The sequence below is a fragment of the Lasioglossum baleicum genome, chromosome 4, assembly GCF_051020765.1.
Source record: "Lasioglossum baleicum chromosome 4, iyLasBale1, whole genome shotgun sequence".
In the NCBI taxonomy this organism is placed as follows: Eukaryota; Metazoa; Arthropoda; class Insecta; order Hymenoptera; family Halictidae; genus Lasioglossum; species Lasioglossum baleicum.
Genome location: NC_134932.1, coordinates 14,449,150 through 14,465,831, shown reverse-complemented (window position 1 = coordinate 14,465,831; position 16,682 = coordinate 14,449,150). Strand labels below are relative to the sequence as shown.

The window sequence follows — 16,682 nt, the reverse complement described above, 5'->3', positions numbered from 1 at the left end:
TTAATTGTTGCAGCTCTTGTGAACGCTGTTTTTTAGGGTTAACGTCAACGTCGTCCACCGTCGAACGAGCCAATCGGACAGTGATTTTCGGAGCGGAAATATGATCGAGAGGATGGGGATCGACCCGGTTCGTTGTTCCTCTTCCGATCGGAGGGATACGATAACGGCTACTGCGCCCGAAGAGAGAATATCCACTCGGATATTCGCGAGAAACAGAATGCTACGATCCCGTTCGAGCGTGTTCCGTTATACCCCTAGAAAGCTCGTAGTCCGACTCTTTGAGACCGTTGTACGCGTGAAATTGATTGTAGCCAGGGATGTACGGGGTGGACGCTTTGAACGGGAATGCCCGAGGCTGTCTGTTCTTTATGAAAGTGGAATTGAAACCGCCGGGGATTGCTCATTCTCGAGTTCGAGATCTGAGGAGACTGGCCGGGAGTGAGGAAACCACGCCTACTTAGAGCAATCTGCATGGAGAAAGGACGAAACAGATAGTTCTCTAGTTTGACCAATATCGTTAGTCCTGAAACATATAGTTCTTGGAGAAATCTAGAGTACATATTATTAGGGTAAAGAGTGCATTAAATTGGGACTGCTCTGGCTCGGAGCGAAAAAAAAGCCACGCATACTTAGAGCAATCTGTATGTAGAAAGAACAAATAGATAATATACAGAAAACATAAAAATTCTAACGACCACACGTATGGCGAATGTCAGTGAGGGCGCAGCTTCAAGTTTCACCGATCGATGAACGTTGGTAACAAAAAGCCGATTAATGGGCTTCCGGTCAATAAAGTGTTAAGAAGCATTAGGGGTCTTGCAGAAGTGGGAATGACACCGCCATACTGGTGATCAACCTTGGGAAGACTAAGAAAGACTGACAATAAAAATTGCTCCGTTGGCAACGTGCAGGTCTAAGTTAGTTTTTAGTGCGTTCCTGCTTCTAAAAAATTAAATTTCAAAGAAATAAATGATCGAACTCTTTCATCAAATATTAGAAGATTCGATTCTCTGGATGTAGGCTCGTGAGTTTTCTCGTCGATCGGAAATGTGTTTTCGAAACCATGCAAATAAACAGTATGATATAATCACCCTCAACATTATATGAACGCAACGCTGTCGGAAACCGATCAAACGATACGGTAAACGTTGCTAAAACAAACTCGGCGCATAGTGAATCAAATTAAAGAGGCAAAAATGATCCCAGCCACTGTCGCCAGGTGAGAAATGACTTCTTAGGTGTCCAGAGAGGAAGCTATCGGTCTTACCTCCACGTTGCGCGACGGGGACCGGAAGCAGGAAAAGTTTCGCGGCTGCGACGGGCTGAGATGTTCTGGTTCCTCCCCACGTGGAGGAACGCTCTGGAGAACGCAAAGATACTTCTTGGACCAGGAAACGAAGCAATACCACCGAATCCCCAACTTCCACGATCTTCTTGGTCTATCTATCTCCTATAGACAGAATCCCAGTGATCCTCCAACAGAACTGACCGGAAAGACTCGACAGTCGCGAACTTCCAAACAGCTCTCCAAAGAGCTAACAGCCTGTCCGAGTCTCGAGAGAGTACCAACAAGTAGCGAGAATGGACAGAACCGAACAGAGAATTAATTAGGACTCGTCACTTTGTAGCTGATCCGAGTCTCCCAGATCCAGAAGATCACATATCAAGGATCCTCTGGAGAACGAATCTCTTGGGAGTCTGCTCGTCTTCTAGGGTCTGTCCAAGAGAGACAATGGTTCAAATGATGTATCTAGCCGGTGGAACCGAAGGTGTTTGACCTGAACCAGGCCAGGGATCAGGATCGATCGATCAGGGCACTCAGGATCAACGCTGGAACCGGTCCGGAGCTCGCAGATGAAGATTAAGGATGATCACGAGTCTTTCCAGGTCTAAGCGAGACAATCGCTCAGACGATGTATCAACCCGGTATTTAACCGATCCAAAAGATCGCACATCAAGGATCCTCTAAAGAACGAGTCTCTTCGTCTTCTATCGCCTGTCCCAGAGAGACAATCGTTCCAACGCTGAATCTATCTGGTGGAGCTGAAGTTGTTGGACCTGGACCAAGCCAGAGATCGAGATCGATCGATCTGTACCCTCGAGATCAATGCTGGAGCCGGCCTGGATTTGTAGATTAAAGATGTGGTCACGATGTTTGTCGCTTTTTGTCGACGGCGCGCGGATAATCACTCGCGGTGAAGTTTGACCAGGTTTGATGGTTGTACGCGGGACTGAGGGTGGTTCTGAGAGTGCACGCGATTCGCTGGTAGAGCGAGCCCGACGACGATCACCGACTGAGCCACCGTATCGTCAGGAACTCGCGACGGAGCCAGAGAGCGGAAGAAAGGACGAAGAGAAGGTGGTGGTCCCGGGGCGCCTGCGCCGCCAATTTTACACATGGTCTACGAGCACGTTATACCCGACTACCCCCGCACATGTACCCTCTCTCTCTCTCTCTCCGTGATCACTCGCAGGAGTGAGAAAGCGAGTGTGCGAGCGAGAGACCTGGCCACCCCTACCCGCCCCCGAAACTGCCCGGTCCAGGCACAACGAGCCCTGCGTACCTACGCAGCCCAACTACCACCGGTAACCGTGACCGAGTATAGCTACAGAGATCAAGAGAGAAAGATGATGGCCGGGGGATCACCGGGGGTGGAATACTCGTAGCTTGTTTCGATGCGTCGATGTGTCGCCGGCTAGTTATATCTTGGGAAAACGCTCCGGAACGGCAATTGAGCACGTTTAGCGACCATTGGCTCGATCGGCGTCGATCGCGACCAACGTTCGGGCTTCTAATTTACGGGAATCGCTGCTCGGGATGTTTGAGGAACGTTTCAGATCGGAGGATTTGTCGCGCTGTTTGATTTTCATGGAAATTCCGGGTAATGCGGAGGAATCGATACGCGAGATTTCGGAATTTCCTAACCCTTGGCACTTGAATGGTCACTCAGAGTTGCTACTACATTGCTATACCATTATTCAAAATATTGTTTAGATTATTAAATATGTAGGTTTCTCTAATCAATGACTACACATTTAAATGTTTAATTTTCTAGTTAAAATAGCTCGAAACGAGAACAGTGATCAGAAAAATGAGTAGTTGAAACGTGAAACAGAGTTAGAAAACATTTTTCCGGAAGTCAATTCGACATGGTACTCGTAGATCGAAGCCATATGTATAACGACACCATAAAATTCGATGTACGATTTTTTTTCTCCTGCGGTTTTATCGCGTTTCGAATGTGCAACGCGAATACGTCGAATCGAGAGATGCTACGATGGTAGATCAAAAATCTACTGACTCGTGTAACAGAGAGAAATAGCAGATGCTACGGTCGATTCACGGCGGAAGTGTTAATGACACAATGAGGACCACATACCTCTCCATCGCCGTCGTAATAAACGAGGTAGCGCCTGGTCAGAACGAACCAGCGTTGCTTGTAGTTGACGGGGGTGAAACGTTTCTTGTTCTGGGAACGTTTCACCATGAACCCCTGCCTCACCACGTCCCCGCTTTTCGGCTCCAACTTGCCATCTTTTCCCGCCATCACCGACGGTGGGCCACCCTGCAAACATAATTTCATTATTCATATTAATCCCAGTTTGCTGGACTGCCAACGAAGCCATCTCTAGACTGCGGGTCTCTGTGCAAAATAAAAACTTTCCAAGACAATTGCAACAAGCAGAAATTAAATAAAAATATATTGTCGCTCTTAATAATCTTAATATGTCGAAAACAGTGTCGTTACGAAAAATAAACATTTTTTAAGTCAATCGCAACGAACGATTGTAGTTATATTCCCAAAATGGAGTGTATTCAGTGCTTTGTGTTCTCACACATTTATTCTTGTCTACTGATAAGCAGACAGCGGATCTTTATGCAAAATAAAAATTTTCTACCTGATTTACAACTAACCGGAGTGAAACAGAAATTGATTTTCTTTCTTAATACGTTTAATAAGTCGAAAATAATATAACAGCGTTTTTAAATTCTGCTAATGTTTTCACTTACAAATTACACCTACACATTTTTGTTATAAACGCATAAAATTCACTGTCTATCGATAACAGTTAGATGCGAGAGGCTAGCGAGGTGATTAAAGCAGGGTGAATTTTCTGATATTCTTCAAAGGATTGCCGAATATACCCAAAAAGTTTCAAATTAATATGTTCATTGGCGTATCCTCCAGGAAAAATTCCTAGAGTCTTATCTTTCCCAGACTAATTTCCAAAGTGGCGAGTTCCATTAACCGTTTCCGGCTGATCGACAGCGTTTGCTTTCCGGATTCTTTCAAACAAGCCCGAGGTTTTCTTGGAGAACTGAAACTTTATTAAAGGCCAATTACGCAACTTCTCCGATGAACTTTCAATTATCTCGTCGGATCGGATCCTCGGTGGATATCGGTTCGAACCCTGTGATTTTGAAATTCTCCGTGAGACAGAAAATTGCGGCGGTGTACTCGAACCTTGCTCTTCGTTCGAACACTGTTATGACTAATCGACCGAAACAATCCGAACGGAACTCGCTGCAAATCAAATTCTAGGCACGTTGCGTCGAACAGAAAAATACACTAGAACCCATCGCACTAGTTAAGCGTTAAATGGAACAGTTTAAACGAGATTGTTCGAAGACATTAAACGTAATCGAAAGTTCAACTCGATTTAACTTCTGTTCGCCACTGTGTTTTGTTTTAAAAGCTTTTTCACGCGACTGTATTTTCAAGACTCTGCTGGATTCGATTCTATTGTGCTTGTGAGTGAATCGATTTATTTAACAATTCCCCTCAGACGAAAAGTGCGAAATGCAAAAGAGCACTGCATCAATTCATTTCAAACTCGACAGAGGAATTGTTTCGTTTTCTCGGTCCAGATAATGGAGAAGGACCTCGGTAAAAAGGCATATCTTTTAAAATTGTTATTTTTTAAGAAAAAAAAATGGTGAGAGCTGCTGGAAGATATGATCTTTCGAATGCGGAAAGGATTGTTACGATAGACTTACTAGTTTGTTTGAAAAAAATTAGCGAAGATCGCCGTTCTTGATGATGTGACCCTGACCCTTTATTTCCTACGAGTCCAGGCGTGGAAGAGAGGACGCGTGGATGAGTGTTTAGCATCTGGCGTAAAATTGCGGGAGCAAATAAATCGAGTAAATAGCGGCGACTGTTTAATACAGCGAAGCTAACTCTCTATCATGGTTTGGAAGCTAGAACGGATGTAACGCAGATGCGGTCGCGCCGCTCATACGCATACGCGACCACAGAGAAAATTGCGTTAGCTGCGTGCACGGTCACGTGCCCGCGCCAAGTTCCTTCCGGTTCAGCTTCCGGAAGGATCGGGAATCCTGGTCGACGTATACAGCGAATCGCAAAACTATTCGCAACTTCTCCATTAACGAACACGCCTATCGGATTAATCAACAATTCGTTTTCATTGTTGGCTCTCTGTGATCCAATCTTATTAAACAATAATAATATTGAAAAGGAAAAATACTACGAAGCAAGATGCAATAACATATACGATTGATTTGATCTAAAACCAGACGCTTCGCCCTCGCTATTTACCTAACTCGCTTAGGCCACGCCCTCGAGGACCTCTTCTAATTAATCGAGATATACTAATCATTCTTATTCCGACTACTTTAGGAATTGTCAGAATGAATTTTGTTCTACAACCACTGAAAAATTTAAAGTTTTTTGTTACTTGTAAATGTTATATCGGCTAATCGGTAAATAATTTATTAAATATTTTTTCACGCTGAGAGCTTCTTTTTCAGAAAATCGATTGATAAATGCCTCCGTGTGAAATAACAATTTCACGAAGCAGGAAAAGTTTAGCAATATACTTATAGACAATAATAATTATTTAACTCGAATTTCGCAATAAAATATATTTAATCATTTTGAGGAGGTTCAAAGTAAATAATATTTTTAGATCAACTTATCAGAATTATTTAATTTTCATTTATTTCAGACCTGCAAAGGCCTGAAAGGCACTATAAATAAAATTCTTTTTATTCCATAAAAATCCGCAGTCTAATGATCACATATGCGTGCAAAGGTCAATCATGACATCCATACACCACTGACAGATTAAACTGATTTTAACAAATTGTGAATGTTTGTAGGTATTTCTCAAATGTTTTAAGAAATTGTTTTTGCTGTATATGATTGTAACTCAATGGATCTATGACTAACAGCGTGTAACCTCTTCAGAACCTTGAACTTGAACTTTTAAGCACAGATATTTACAACTACTTAACAATGTATAACAAAGGAGAATGCCAATTGAAAAGCTTATGATATTACACACTAAACTGCAGGTTTGTGTGTACCTATATTGGAATAATTTATGATGGTCTGATAAAAGCACATGGAGAATCTACGTAAAACCATAGAGAGCGCTTTCATCTCTTTCCATTTCCATTAATAGCTATACATAAAAATCATAAAATACTCAATGCTTATCTAAGCTGTTCTTAATAGTTATAAATATATTAGACATAGTTTTCCATAACAATACTAAAGACATACTAATGAAATAAAACCCGTAAGACGTAACATACAGCATTTCTACACAAGCAACCAAGTTTCACGTAAGGTCCACCCATAAAAATCTCTTAAAATTACAACAGAATAATATTAATAAATCAACATTCTAATCATATCAAACAAATAGAAAAATAATAATAAAAATCCCATTACTTTCCCTGCCACAAATCGATTTCATAAACACACTCGTTAATCCGCGATAAATGAAAAAAAAGAAGACCAAAGTTATAAACAATCATTTCCCAAGAATTAAAAGAAAAAACACGCGACTCGTTTAAACTGTAACACAATGTTCAACAATGCTGTCGTCATCTCGAAATAACAAACAACAATCCGACGAGTCGTATTATTTAATTCTTTGTTCGCCAATGTTTCCTACAGTTCAGCACACTACGCGATTAGGGGAAACCGAAATGATGCGTCAGGGACCGTGTCACACGTGAAAGTAAAAATACACGAAATCAAAGAAAATTATTCGCCGGAGCGAGAGGGGAGAATTCAAAATGAATATTTTCCTGCGCCTTGTAGATCCTAACCAAATTCGAACACGCTCGATCTATCAAGAAAACCGAACTTTAAATCTTAGAAAAAGAATTATTACGACTGATGAACACGTCACGAGTGCAACGAACGTGTTTTAATTTGTGATCGGCGAAAAACAATAGCGAGTCGAACGGAGGCTACTTTGTGGTTATCCTGACACTCGTGTCGGCGCGATTCTGTCTGTGCAAGGACGTTTCCCACGGGAACAACGGGATCACCGTGTTAAATGGAAAAAGAGAACGACACTCACCATGTAACCAGGTCGGCCGCTACCACGCCGCGGTTTTAACGCTTGTCAGAAACATGACCGGTGCCCAAACAAAGAATTCACGTGGAACGGAACGCATACACACACCGACAATCTGTCAAACGAAGACGTTGGAAACTCACGAGATACGGCAGGAAATACCTCACTACGTTAGTAGAGCATTTATCCCGGACGGTGATGCAGATTTTCCATGAAAATCGAGCGACACGCCCGACGCCTCGACCGGCCCGATTTATTCGGCGAACAACGAAAATTCCCAGGCGGGGTTCGACGTCCTGGCAGCGTTAACGCGTTAACTTGCCCGACAGAGAATACCTGTTGACTCATTTTAAAAAAAACAAGATGGCGGTCCCGAAGGCTGAGTCTCGCTCATGTTGTTTTGCTTTTGCAACGGACACGGGCGAACGGTTCGCTCCTCTTAAACACACGGGTGATAAGTGTTACACGATACAGAACGTCGTTGCCGGTTGATGAACATTTCTCGTGTAAACAAACACGTGACGCAAACGCTACGAAAATCGATATAACCTAAACGCTCAAACCACGGTTCGAGTTCCACGACCATATAACCCACCGACCACGAGTCTTTGGATAGTGTAATAAGTCTATGGGATCTTTTTTCATGTCTATTCGATTTTGTATTATTGGTTTCATTGTTTTCAAACTATTTTGCTAGATTGAACCTAACCTAACCTTATTAGCTGTCCGCCAGTTTTGTTGCGGGATCTTCCCTGCTGTCTACCCGCCACTTTGTTGTTACTCAAAAATATTGTGTTCGAACCTAACCCTGAAACAGCGGCGTGCAGATAACAGAAGAGGTTGAGTCGAGTTAGGTTAGATTCAGTATATAAAATACTGGCAGGCAGGTGACGAGACCATTGTTATACTCTGTACATGAAAATACACAGTTTAGATAGATAATACACACACCTCTTCCGATATATTTTCAACTGATTTCGAAACTGTTTAATGTAGATAAGCGTGTAGATTAAAATCGTCTGTATCAGGGGCAGGCAAACTAAGTGAGGTTAATATTGTTCTTTACATGAAAAAATTAAAAGTAAATCGAATTACACACTTTATTGCAACGACAGATAGTCGATAAATATTGTGTGAACACATCACTTGCTAATACAATAATGTTGAACCTGTTTTCTTTCTGTTGCTCTACAAGTTGAATTACTATCTTAAACATTTTATGATTTGGCCTTTTTCAAAGAAAGTTTGCCGACCCCTGGTCTATATTAAAAGTTTCAGTCATTGTTAAATATTTGAATACGATTTAGTATTCGAGTACTCGTCGATAAGTGGCAGTGATGAGATATTGTGCGCTTTTCACGCGCATGCGCGACCAAAGCCAGGATCGTACATAGCTACGACTACGGCTGGATGAAATATAAAACAGTAAAAGATTAGAAAAATTTAAGAATATTGTAACGTTGTTTTCTCTGTAACAAAGTTATTAAGGGATGAAATAAATCTTTATTTTATTCTTAAATTCCATGATCAATGCAGAACATTTTTATTTTGCATAAAGATCCGCAGTCTAATTATTAAACTGCGATTTTATGCATTTATGACAAAAATGGATACGTATAATTTAAAAAGCAGTGGACATATTAAAAATATTTAAGGACATCAATACGTATTAGTTTCAGCTTAAATATAATTAAAAGAAGAATACAATTCTTATTTGGCTTCTGTCTCCTGCAATCAATGCGAACACTTTTTATTTTGCATAACGATCCGCAGTCTACTAATTATATATTATATGTAACATACATACTAAATTTTAATACAACGCACACATGGTACATATTCATATTTCAAAATTAAATTTTGCGAAATTCGGCGGGGTGACCAAGGTACCCCAGTTTAGCCCAACTCTGTACGTTACTGACGCTAAAATTGTGCGCTTTCCACTCCCTACCTTTTACATTTATTATCAATATAATAAACGTGTCTATATTTAGACACGTTTTATAAATTGTTAAGTTTTATTTGTTTGTAGATATTATGGTATGAAAATTAATTTTCTTCTCCCAGGTTGGAAACCGCTTGTCTGACAATGAGAAACGAAAAGAAAAAGCGATGGCGGCGGCAAAGCGCGAAAGCACGCGCACGCGCAGTTCTAGTTCAGCGCTCCGATCAGTTTGACAACAGCATCGCCAGAGCATTGACAAACATAACCTGCTGCGTGCTTCGGGCAGTAGTGTATCGCGTTGCGACATTGTGCCCCGCGTTCCTGAACATCAGACATGGCTGCTCCCGAGGCGATACAAGTTAGCTCGTTGCCGTTGCCACCGGTACAGTATATTAATCTGTACACGGATGAAAATGTTCGTCGAGGGAGAGCACCACGGCCACCGCCGCCGATACACGATTCTTACTCGATGTTCGGGAACGTATTTAACGCGGACGACACGATCATTCGACCTCTCGAGGCTCAGGGCATCAAAAGATTATACCCCCAACACTTTGATCGGCGACGGGAACTGAAGAAACTCAACCACTCTCTGCTTGTCAATTTCCTGGATCTGATAGACTTGCTCGTACAGTGCCCTGAGAGTCCAAGACGTGCTGAGAAAGTGAGTACTCGCATTGGGATCTGCTTCTCAAATTGTCTATGCAAAAAGCTTTTTATTATAAATGACACTGCTGTGTCAAATTTGTAATAGGTGAAAGTAATTAGTAGACTGCGGATGTTGTGAATTTTTGTAGACGAATTTTAAGAAAGTGGAATAAAATGGAATCTTATTTCCAGTGGTAGTAGCATTTGCAGACCTGTAATAAATAGAAATTATACTAGATTCTGTTGATATTTATATTCTTTTTTTGAACATTTTCAGAAGCCATAAATGCATAAAGATCCGCAGTCTAGTAATTTGCAATATGGTACCTTAATCAAAACATTAATGTGGCACTCAGTTGCCCATTATTCAAATATTAATGTTTGGTAAAAATCCTAGGTGGCGTCAACTACTCGGTCCCGATTTCTAATTGTTTCTTTTCATTGTTCGCAGGTAGAAGATCTCAGCCTTCTCTTTATTCACATCCATCACTTGCTGAACGAATTCAGGCCTCACCAAGCTAGAGAAACACTGCGAGTCATGATGGAGCTGCAGCGTAGACAACGCATAGAAACTGCACTCAGGTTTCAGAAACATTTAGAAAGGGTATGTTCGACAAGTTTACTTTGATTCGGACATAGAAATTAATTGAATTCCATTTCAGGTTCAAGAAATTTTACAGCACGCATTACAAATGTTACCAGACACATCGGAATTGGATTCCAAGCTAGCAATAAACACGGATGCTATGGAGTCCATAGATAATTTAGGATCTGAACAACAAACATCAGATCCGTGCAGTCCGAGTGATCGTATTATGTGTAAAGTAATCGACGACATGATTTCGTCGAATGGACTATTTTAAACAATAATGATCCATTCTGAACGTTATCTTGTAAAAAAAGACGCTGTATATTATAAATGTAAGATATATTGTAACGATAATAATTTTACAGATACTGCTAGTTTTATTTATTAAACAATACAAGGCAAGATCATTTTTCGTGATTCTCGAGATATTTTAATATTACACGTACAGAGGAAACACAATATATTTCTGATAAATATTCTTTATTCAATTAGCGATATTGTAATAAATTTAATAAAGTAATGTTTACATGTTTGAAACGACATAGCAATTCTCAACATTCTTTTCCGAATGTTACAATACATATTAATACACACGAGAGAGAAAAAGGGAAAGAGAATGCTTTCAACATTGTTCCATAGTCGACAAGTAAACGTTACAAAAGAAATATCTGTTTTTAAACACGTACGAGCTATAGTAGTAACTGTAAAAGATTGTTCTCACAAATTGATAGATTACATGCGTGTGGAAATATTCTCACGTTTATCGGGCACAAAAAATACAACGTGTATTATGCAATAGTGATATTTATTAAGTTAAATGATAATAAATTCACGAAGTATTATTGTTACAAAATTTTTGTTTGATGGTGAATAGGAAAAGGACACTGTAGCGTTTGCTCGTGCCAATCGACCGTCACGTACGTTTCACTATGGTGTCGCGGGTTCGTTGATGTTGATCAAAGGATCCTAAACATTCCACGTTTCACTTTAAGAGGTGGGCATGGAACAATTAAATGATTGTACCAAATACAAAATAGCCTATTGGCTACACTACATTTTTCTATGCCTCCAGTTAAACAGAATACAGAGCACAATAACAGAAATTACACGGTTCCTTTGCAGTCGAGGTAGCGGGTCCAACATATTGTAGTAACAACGATACGATTTCTCTGCAGGTTTGGTAGCCTGGACTACCCTAACAGCAGAGACAGTTTTTCTAGTCAGAAAGTCATAAGGTTCAAGTTAGACTATGGCTTACTTGCTAGCTTACAGTTTACGCAGTACTGGGTTAACTAATAAGCAAATAAAGCACGTGCTTAGTTTGCTAAGAGGAAGTTTCCCGAATTTTATATATTTTATACAGTGATAATGTTTCCAAGTATTCATGTGCATATGTGTGCGAGCGGAAAAAACGAAAAAATGGCGGAAAGAGAAAATCAGTAGCGTACGAGGAACACGATAACTTTTGTTAAAAAAACACATTTTAGTCAAATTAACGGAAAGGTCTATGAAATCGTACAGGTCCATAGGCTACATAGGCTGAACTGATCCTGTATAAGAAAACCTTAAAATCTTTTAAGCACTTAGGGCCTCTAAAGGTCTTAATCCGGCACTGAGTTTACATTATAGTGTTTCGACAATAGCTTCGAGTAGATGTATAAGTCTCACACAGTTGAAGAAGAAAGCGTTCGTGCGACATAATATTATATATATTCATGGTGTTGCAAGAAAAGTTGTACATCATTGGAGCAGTATCAGCACTTGCTGGAAGTGAATGAAGACGAGAGAAATTACGAAAGCAGTGTAGTAGACTCCGTGAAGCTGTTCGAAAGTTGATGAAATATTTTAATTAACGACAAAGAGAAAAAAGTACGAAGAGCACGTTGATCTGAGAAATTGAAGATGCGTCAGTTGTTATAACAAAGAGTGCCACAGTGTTTGTTATTAAATTTAGTCACTCAAACAAAATCCTCTTGATTTCACTGCTCTTCCTATTCCTCTTCTATTGAAATGATAGACTTGAATACTTAAATCAAAAAAGTCAAGATAAACAATTCGTTAGAATTCGAAGATTACATTAGAAATTCTAATTACGAGACGAAATTCTATCTGAATATTAGGTCAGGGCAGAATTTCATGCCCGGTTTACGGACATGAATGTAATTTGGATTAATAACAAAAACAATACACAAGAAGAACGGTCTATTAAGGAAACCAATCGCGAACCAAGAACTAGTGGTCAATCACCATATTACGAAGAAACGACAACACGCCTATGTAAACAGTATACTAGCAATGAAGACGCAATTTCCTATCTACAAAAACCATATCTCCGTTATTAAGGTAAACTAATCGAGCCACCAAACCTACAGAGAAACCGTATCACTGTTACTAACAATATTCTGGACTCCCTCCTCGGCTACCCAAGAAACCATATTTTTGCTGTTGCGATACTTTATATTCTGTAGACCTGAAGGCATGTGAAAACTGTGTAGAGTAGCAACTAGGTTACTTTCACAACTCAGTAGAATTGTTCGATCATTTCACGCCCACCTATAAAGACGAAACACGGATCCTTAGGACCCCTAGTCCACATCAACGAACCTGCGACACCAGAGCAAACGTACACAACGGTCAACCGGCACGGACGAACGCTTCCTTTGCGCTACGGTTACAGAACGAAAAAAAACTGTATATTTTCTTCGTCGCTTCCCTTAAAAGCACTCTTTGTAAATCATCACTTTTACAATGTATGTACATTTTACAATGGTTTTACCTGGTACAGTCTTTCTTGTTATTGCAGCTCTTGCCGTTTTGTGCTTACAACGTAACCGGTCAGATGGTTAGTAAAAGTTCTTTCTCCATGCACCGCGACCTCTCGGCCTGTAACCACCACGGCCGCCCGACCTGTTTCCTCGAAATCTACCTCGACCTGTAACGGAAACGCGAATCACGTTAATAGCACGCCAAGCATCGTTTTCGAATCATGTTGGTCAAACTGTTTAAATACCGTAATTCGATGATATGTTTGAACTGTATTTGCCACTAGGTGGAGTATAGATTTCTCTTTTACTTTTGTCCTCTTTACTACGCTTATTCGAGTTACTGTCGTTGCCGAACGTGATCGGAGTATGTCTCTTCTGAGCAGATGAATTTTTCTCGTTCTAACATAATAGTACGTTTAGTTTAATAAACTCGTGTGCAATTGATAAACAGCGGATCTTTTAGTATCTTTTAGATCTACTAGGGCAGTGATGAGCAACCCACGGCGTATTGTTGGCCAAAAGTGGAAACATAAGACTACGCGCGGTCCGCAACTGACAACGAACGCAATATTAAATACTTTGTTGCGTCGCGCCGCGCTGGATTCCGAGGCCGCAGGCAGTTTGCTAGCGGGCCTGCGGGTTGCTCATCACTGTACTAGGGTAAAAGTACCAGGTTGAACAAAAATTGAAATTTGTAGATACCTTCTTGTCGGTGACCGACGTCTTCCACGAGAGATGAATGACGCTCTTAAAGCTAGGTGGCGAATGAAATAGATCTTTGATTAAAGTGTTAATGTTATTGGTTGTTTTCAACGCAACAACTTTCAACTGATTCTCCTCCGATTTCAATTCCTCCTCGGACTTCCCGCTGATCGCTTCCCTTAACTTTTTGATGTAGCCTTGGATACCGCGCGCGAAGTATTGTAACCTTAGTCTGAACTCTTTTAGCTGTTCCGGATCTTTCATTAGAAACTCGGGCGTTTGTTTGCATAATTTGTGAAAGGCATACATAAGACTCTCGACATGGCTGAACTGCAGCTTTGGTACCTCTGTTATTTCAGCGGCCGGTGGGAGCGGCATGTACGTCTGAAAATAATATATAATCAATTATCTACAGTATTATCTACCGTAAAAGAAGTTTGTACAGTATTTTTGCGCATAGTTTGTACTCACTATGAGAGTATTATAAAGTTGTTGTACTTTCTCTTCTGGTTTGTCGATTGTACCACAAAATACAGCTAGTTCGGCGAGTAGTTTTAGTAATTCCAATTGAACATCTCTACCATCTGGCGCAGTGATCAGAGAGAGATGCGGCAAAACTTGTACACATATGTAAGAGACGAAACGCGATGAATCTATTTGGGACTGTAACAAGAAGGTACATCGATTATACATCTCAAAAGAATTACGTTGTTCTCGTTAGGAGATCCACGTCAACGATACTCACGCTAAAAAATGGAAGTGCATGTTTAATACATTGTACAAGCCTATTCCATTGTTCGACATTAGTATGTTTAAACGGCTCAGATAATTCAGCTTGTTCAACCGTTATATCTACTAATTCTTGTTGTCCGTTCACCGTCGAACCTAATCTAGTCCAAGCAAGGATTTCCATGATACTATGGAACTCATCGGCAGTTACGTCCTACAAAGAATAATGTTTAACAAGAAGTTTATCGATAGAGGAAATCGGAGGAAAGCGGAGGACGCTTATTCGAATTGTATATAATCTTGTCAATCCTACTTGTAATACTTTCTTGCATTCTGAAATCAATAAATCTTCGGGTTCCTTAGTAATAACGTCATGACCTATTGCTTTCAATTTTGTTGCTAAAAATTTAATGCAACGCTCGCGTGTTCCATCATCGCCGTTAATAATTTGACTGAAAAATCCACTTATCGTACCTGGAAATTTATTTTTATAACATACTTTTTCATTCAAAGCGATTTAACCAAGACACTTTGTAGGTATACTAGATATAGTATACATGAACGTCTGTGTCTACATGAATCGTACATACAAGACAAGCAGTGCTATAAATTCGAAAATATTTTGGTATACCTTTTGGATCCGACTTCATTAGAGACATAACACTGTTATGAACTACAGCCAATTCAGACGAGTCCTGAGCTTGGAGTAATTGAGCTAAAATGTCCGCGATTCGCGCTGTATGCTCTCTGTTGTCCTTGCATAAGGCAGGCAGATCTTTAATAGCTTGTTTTCTAATCTGTAAGCGAATCGCGTATACTTATATTATACGTATATGTTGTGTACGATGCCTTATTTTGCATACATATATATATATATATATATTGTATGTTATTTTGCGAATAACATATGACGATCCAATTACATAAAGTCAAACCAACAAAACTTACAGCCATGTCCTCATCCTCGCAAAGATCTAAATGAGCGTCTATAGCCTGATCAGCTAATTTTGGAAAATACTTAAAAAACCTTGCTATAAATTGGGATGCTAATCGTTTCTCCTTCGGCGAACCTTTCACTGCGGTGAGAATATCTAGGTATTCCTTTTCATGCTGTAGGAAAAGTAAAAATTTTTATTAGTGTATGAATATGTGTGTACACACAATTTATCATTTTCTCTATGCGATTATATTATTAGATCGTTCGTCAGATACGTTTCGTATTAATTTAAAAAAATATGGTTGAAAATATTTATGACGTGTGCGGACAGCATGTTTTGAGTGCGAGGAAGTGACAAACGCCGTTCTCTGAATTTTTAAACAGAGTTCTCGATATATTAAGGTTGGGTCTCAAAGTTTAATATTAGCGGATTAAAGGAAGTTTTTTCATTAGAACGTCAAATTGAAAACGATTATTGATAGAGCAATGATTTGAAAGAAATTGGAAGTATACAAATTGAACATTTGGAGCGTCAAAAAACGACACGACTTACGGGATGACCTAATACACAGAAGAAATTAAATTACGCGCACGATACAAGTATAGCGTTCTATATCGATGAGCTCGTGAACATTTAGAATTTTAAAAACTCGGTAAATAAACCGCTCGATTTATTCTCGCGAGCATATATCGTGCTTCCAACGAGCTAAACGTGGTTATTCAGTATAACCATGTTCGTACATTACCTCGGCCAATTTGTCTTTGGCGTCGGCGAGAATACCAAAATTTTTGTATAGCTTCTCGATACTGTCCGTGCTCATGTTCAACTTTTTATGTAATCTCGACACTCGTAATCACAAGACACATAAATACGATCATATACTTAAAAATCAGATATCTAGCCGGCTATGCACCACGCCAAGAAACAACAAAGATGGCGGCGATTCCATGTGTATACATATACGCCTTGAGCACAATTGAATAAACCGTTTCGTCCCGCGGCGCTCACGTCGGAAGTTAGAACGGGAA

At 40.0% G+C, this 16,682-nt stretch overlaps 3 protein-coding genes across 7 annotated transcripts in view; 1 reads left to right on the top strand and 2 right to left on the bottom strand.

Moving 5' to 3' along the window:
* The window catches only part of Btk29a (tyrosine-protein kinase Btk29A), a 259,480-nt gene extending 251,291 nt beyond the window's left edge, over positions 1 to 8,189 (bottom strand). Inside the window, exons 1-2 of one of the 5 annotated variants that reach the window (XM_076422491.1) lie at positions 8,053 to 8,189; positions 3,381 to 3,566 (exon numbers count right to left, since the gene is read on the bottom strand). In XM_076422491.1, coding sequence (XP_076278606.1) covers positions 3,381 to 3,548 — 168 coding nt within the window. In that variant the 5' untranslated portion in view covers positions 3,549 to 3,566; positions 8,053 to 8,189. Of the gene's footprint in view, positions 1 to 3,380; positions 3,600 to 7,341; positions 7,666 to 8,052 lie in introns of those variants that run through there. The other 4 variants (XM_076422492.1, XM_076422493.1, XM_076422490.1 and 1 more) reach the window with 4 other exon arrangements.
* On the top strand, positions 7,696 to 11,472 carry Med7 (mediator complex subunit 7). The gene is made up of 4 exons (XM_076422537.1): positions 7,696 to 7,955; positions 9,406 to 9,947; positions 10,383 to 10,535; positions 10,594 to 11,472. The coding sequence occupies exons 2-4, from the start codon at positions 9,618 to 9,620 to the stop codon at positions 10,792 to 10,794; spliced, it is 684 nt and encodes a 227-aa protein (XP_076278652.1). The 5' UTR covers positions 7,696 to 7,955; positions 9,406 to 9,617; the 3' UTR covers positions 10,795 to 11,472.
* Positions 11,309 to 16,631, bottom strand: Cass (apoptosis inhibitor cassowary). The gene is made up of 9 exons (XM_076422505.1): positions 16,400 to 16,631; positions 15,665 to 15,826; positions 15,348 to 15,513; positions 15,030 to 15,190; positions 14,733 to 14,930; positions 14,459 to 14,650; positions 13,988 to 14,371; positions 13,531 to 13,684; positions 11,309 to 13,452 (listed from the first exon to the last, which is right to left on the bottom strand). The coding sequence occupies exons 1-9, from the start codon at positions 16,472 to 16,474 to the stop codon at positions 13,364 to 13,366; spliced, it is 1,581 nt and encodes a 526-aa protein (XP_076278620.1). The 5' UTR covers positions 16,475 to 16,631; the 3' UTR covers positions 11,309 to 13,363.
* Between the last annotated feature and the right edge of the window lie 51 nt (positions 16,632 to 16,682).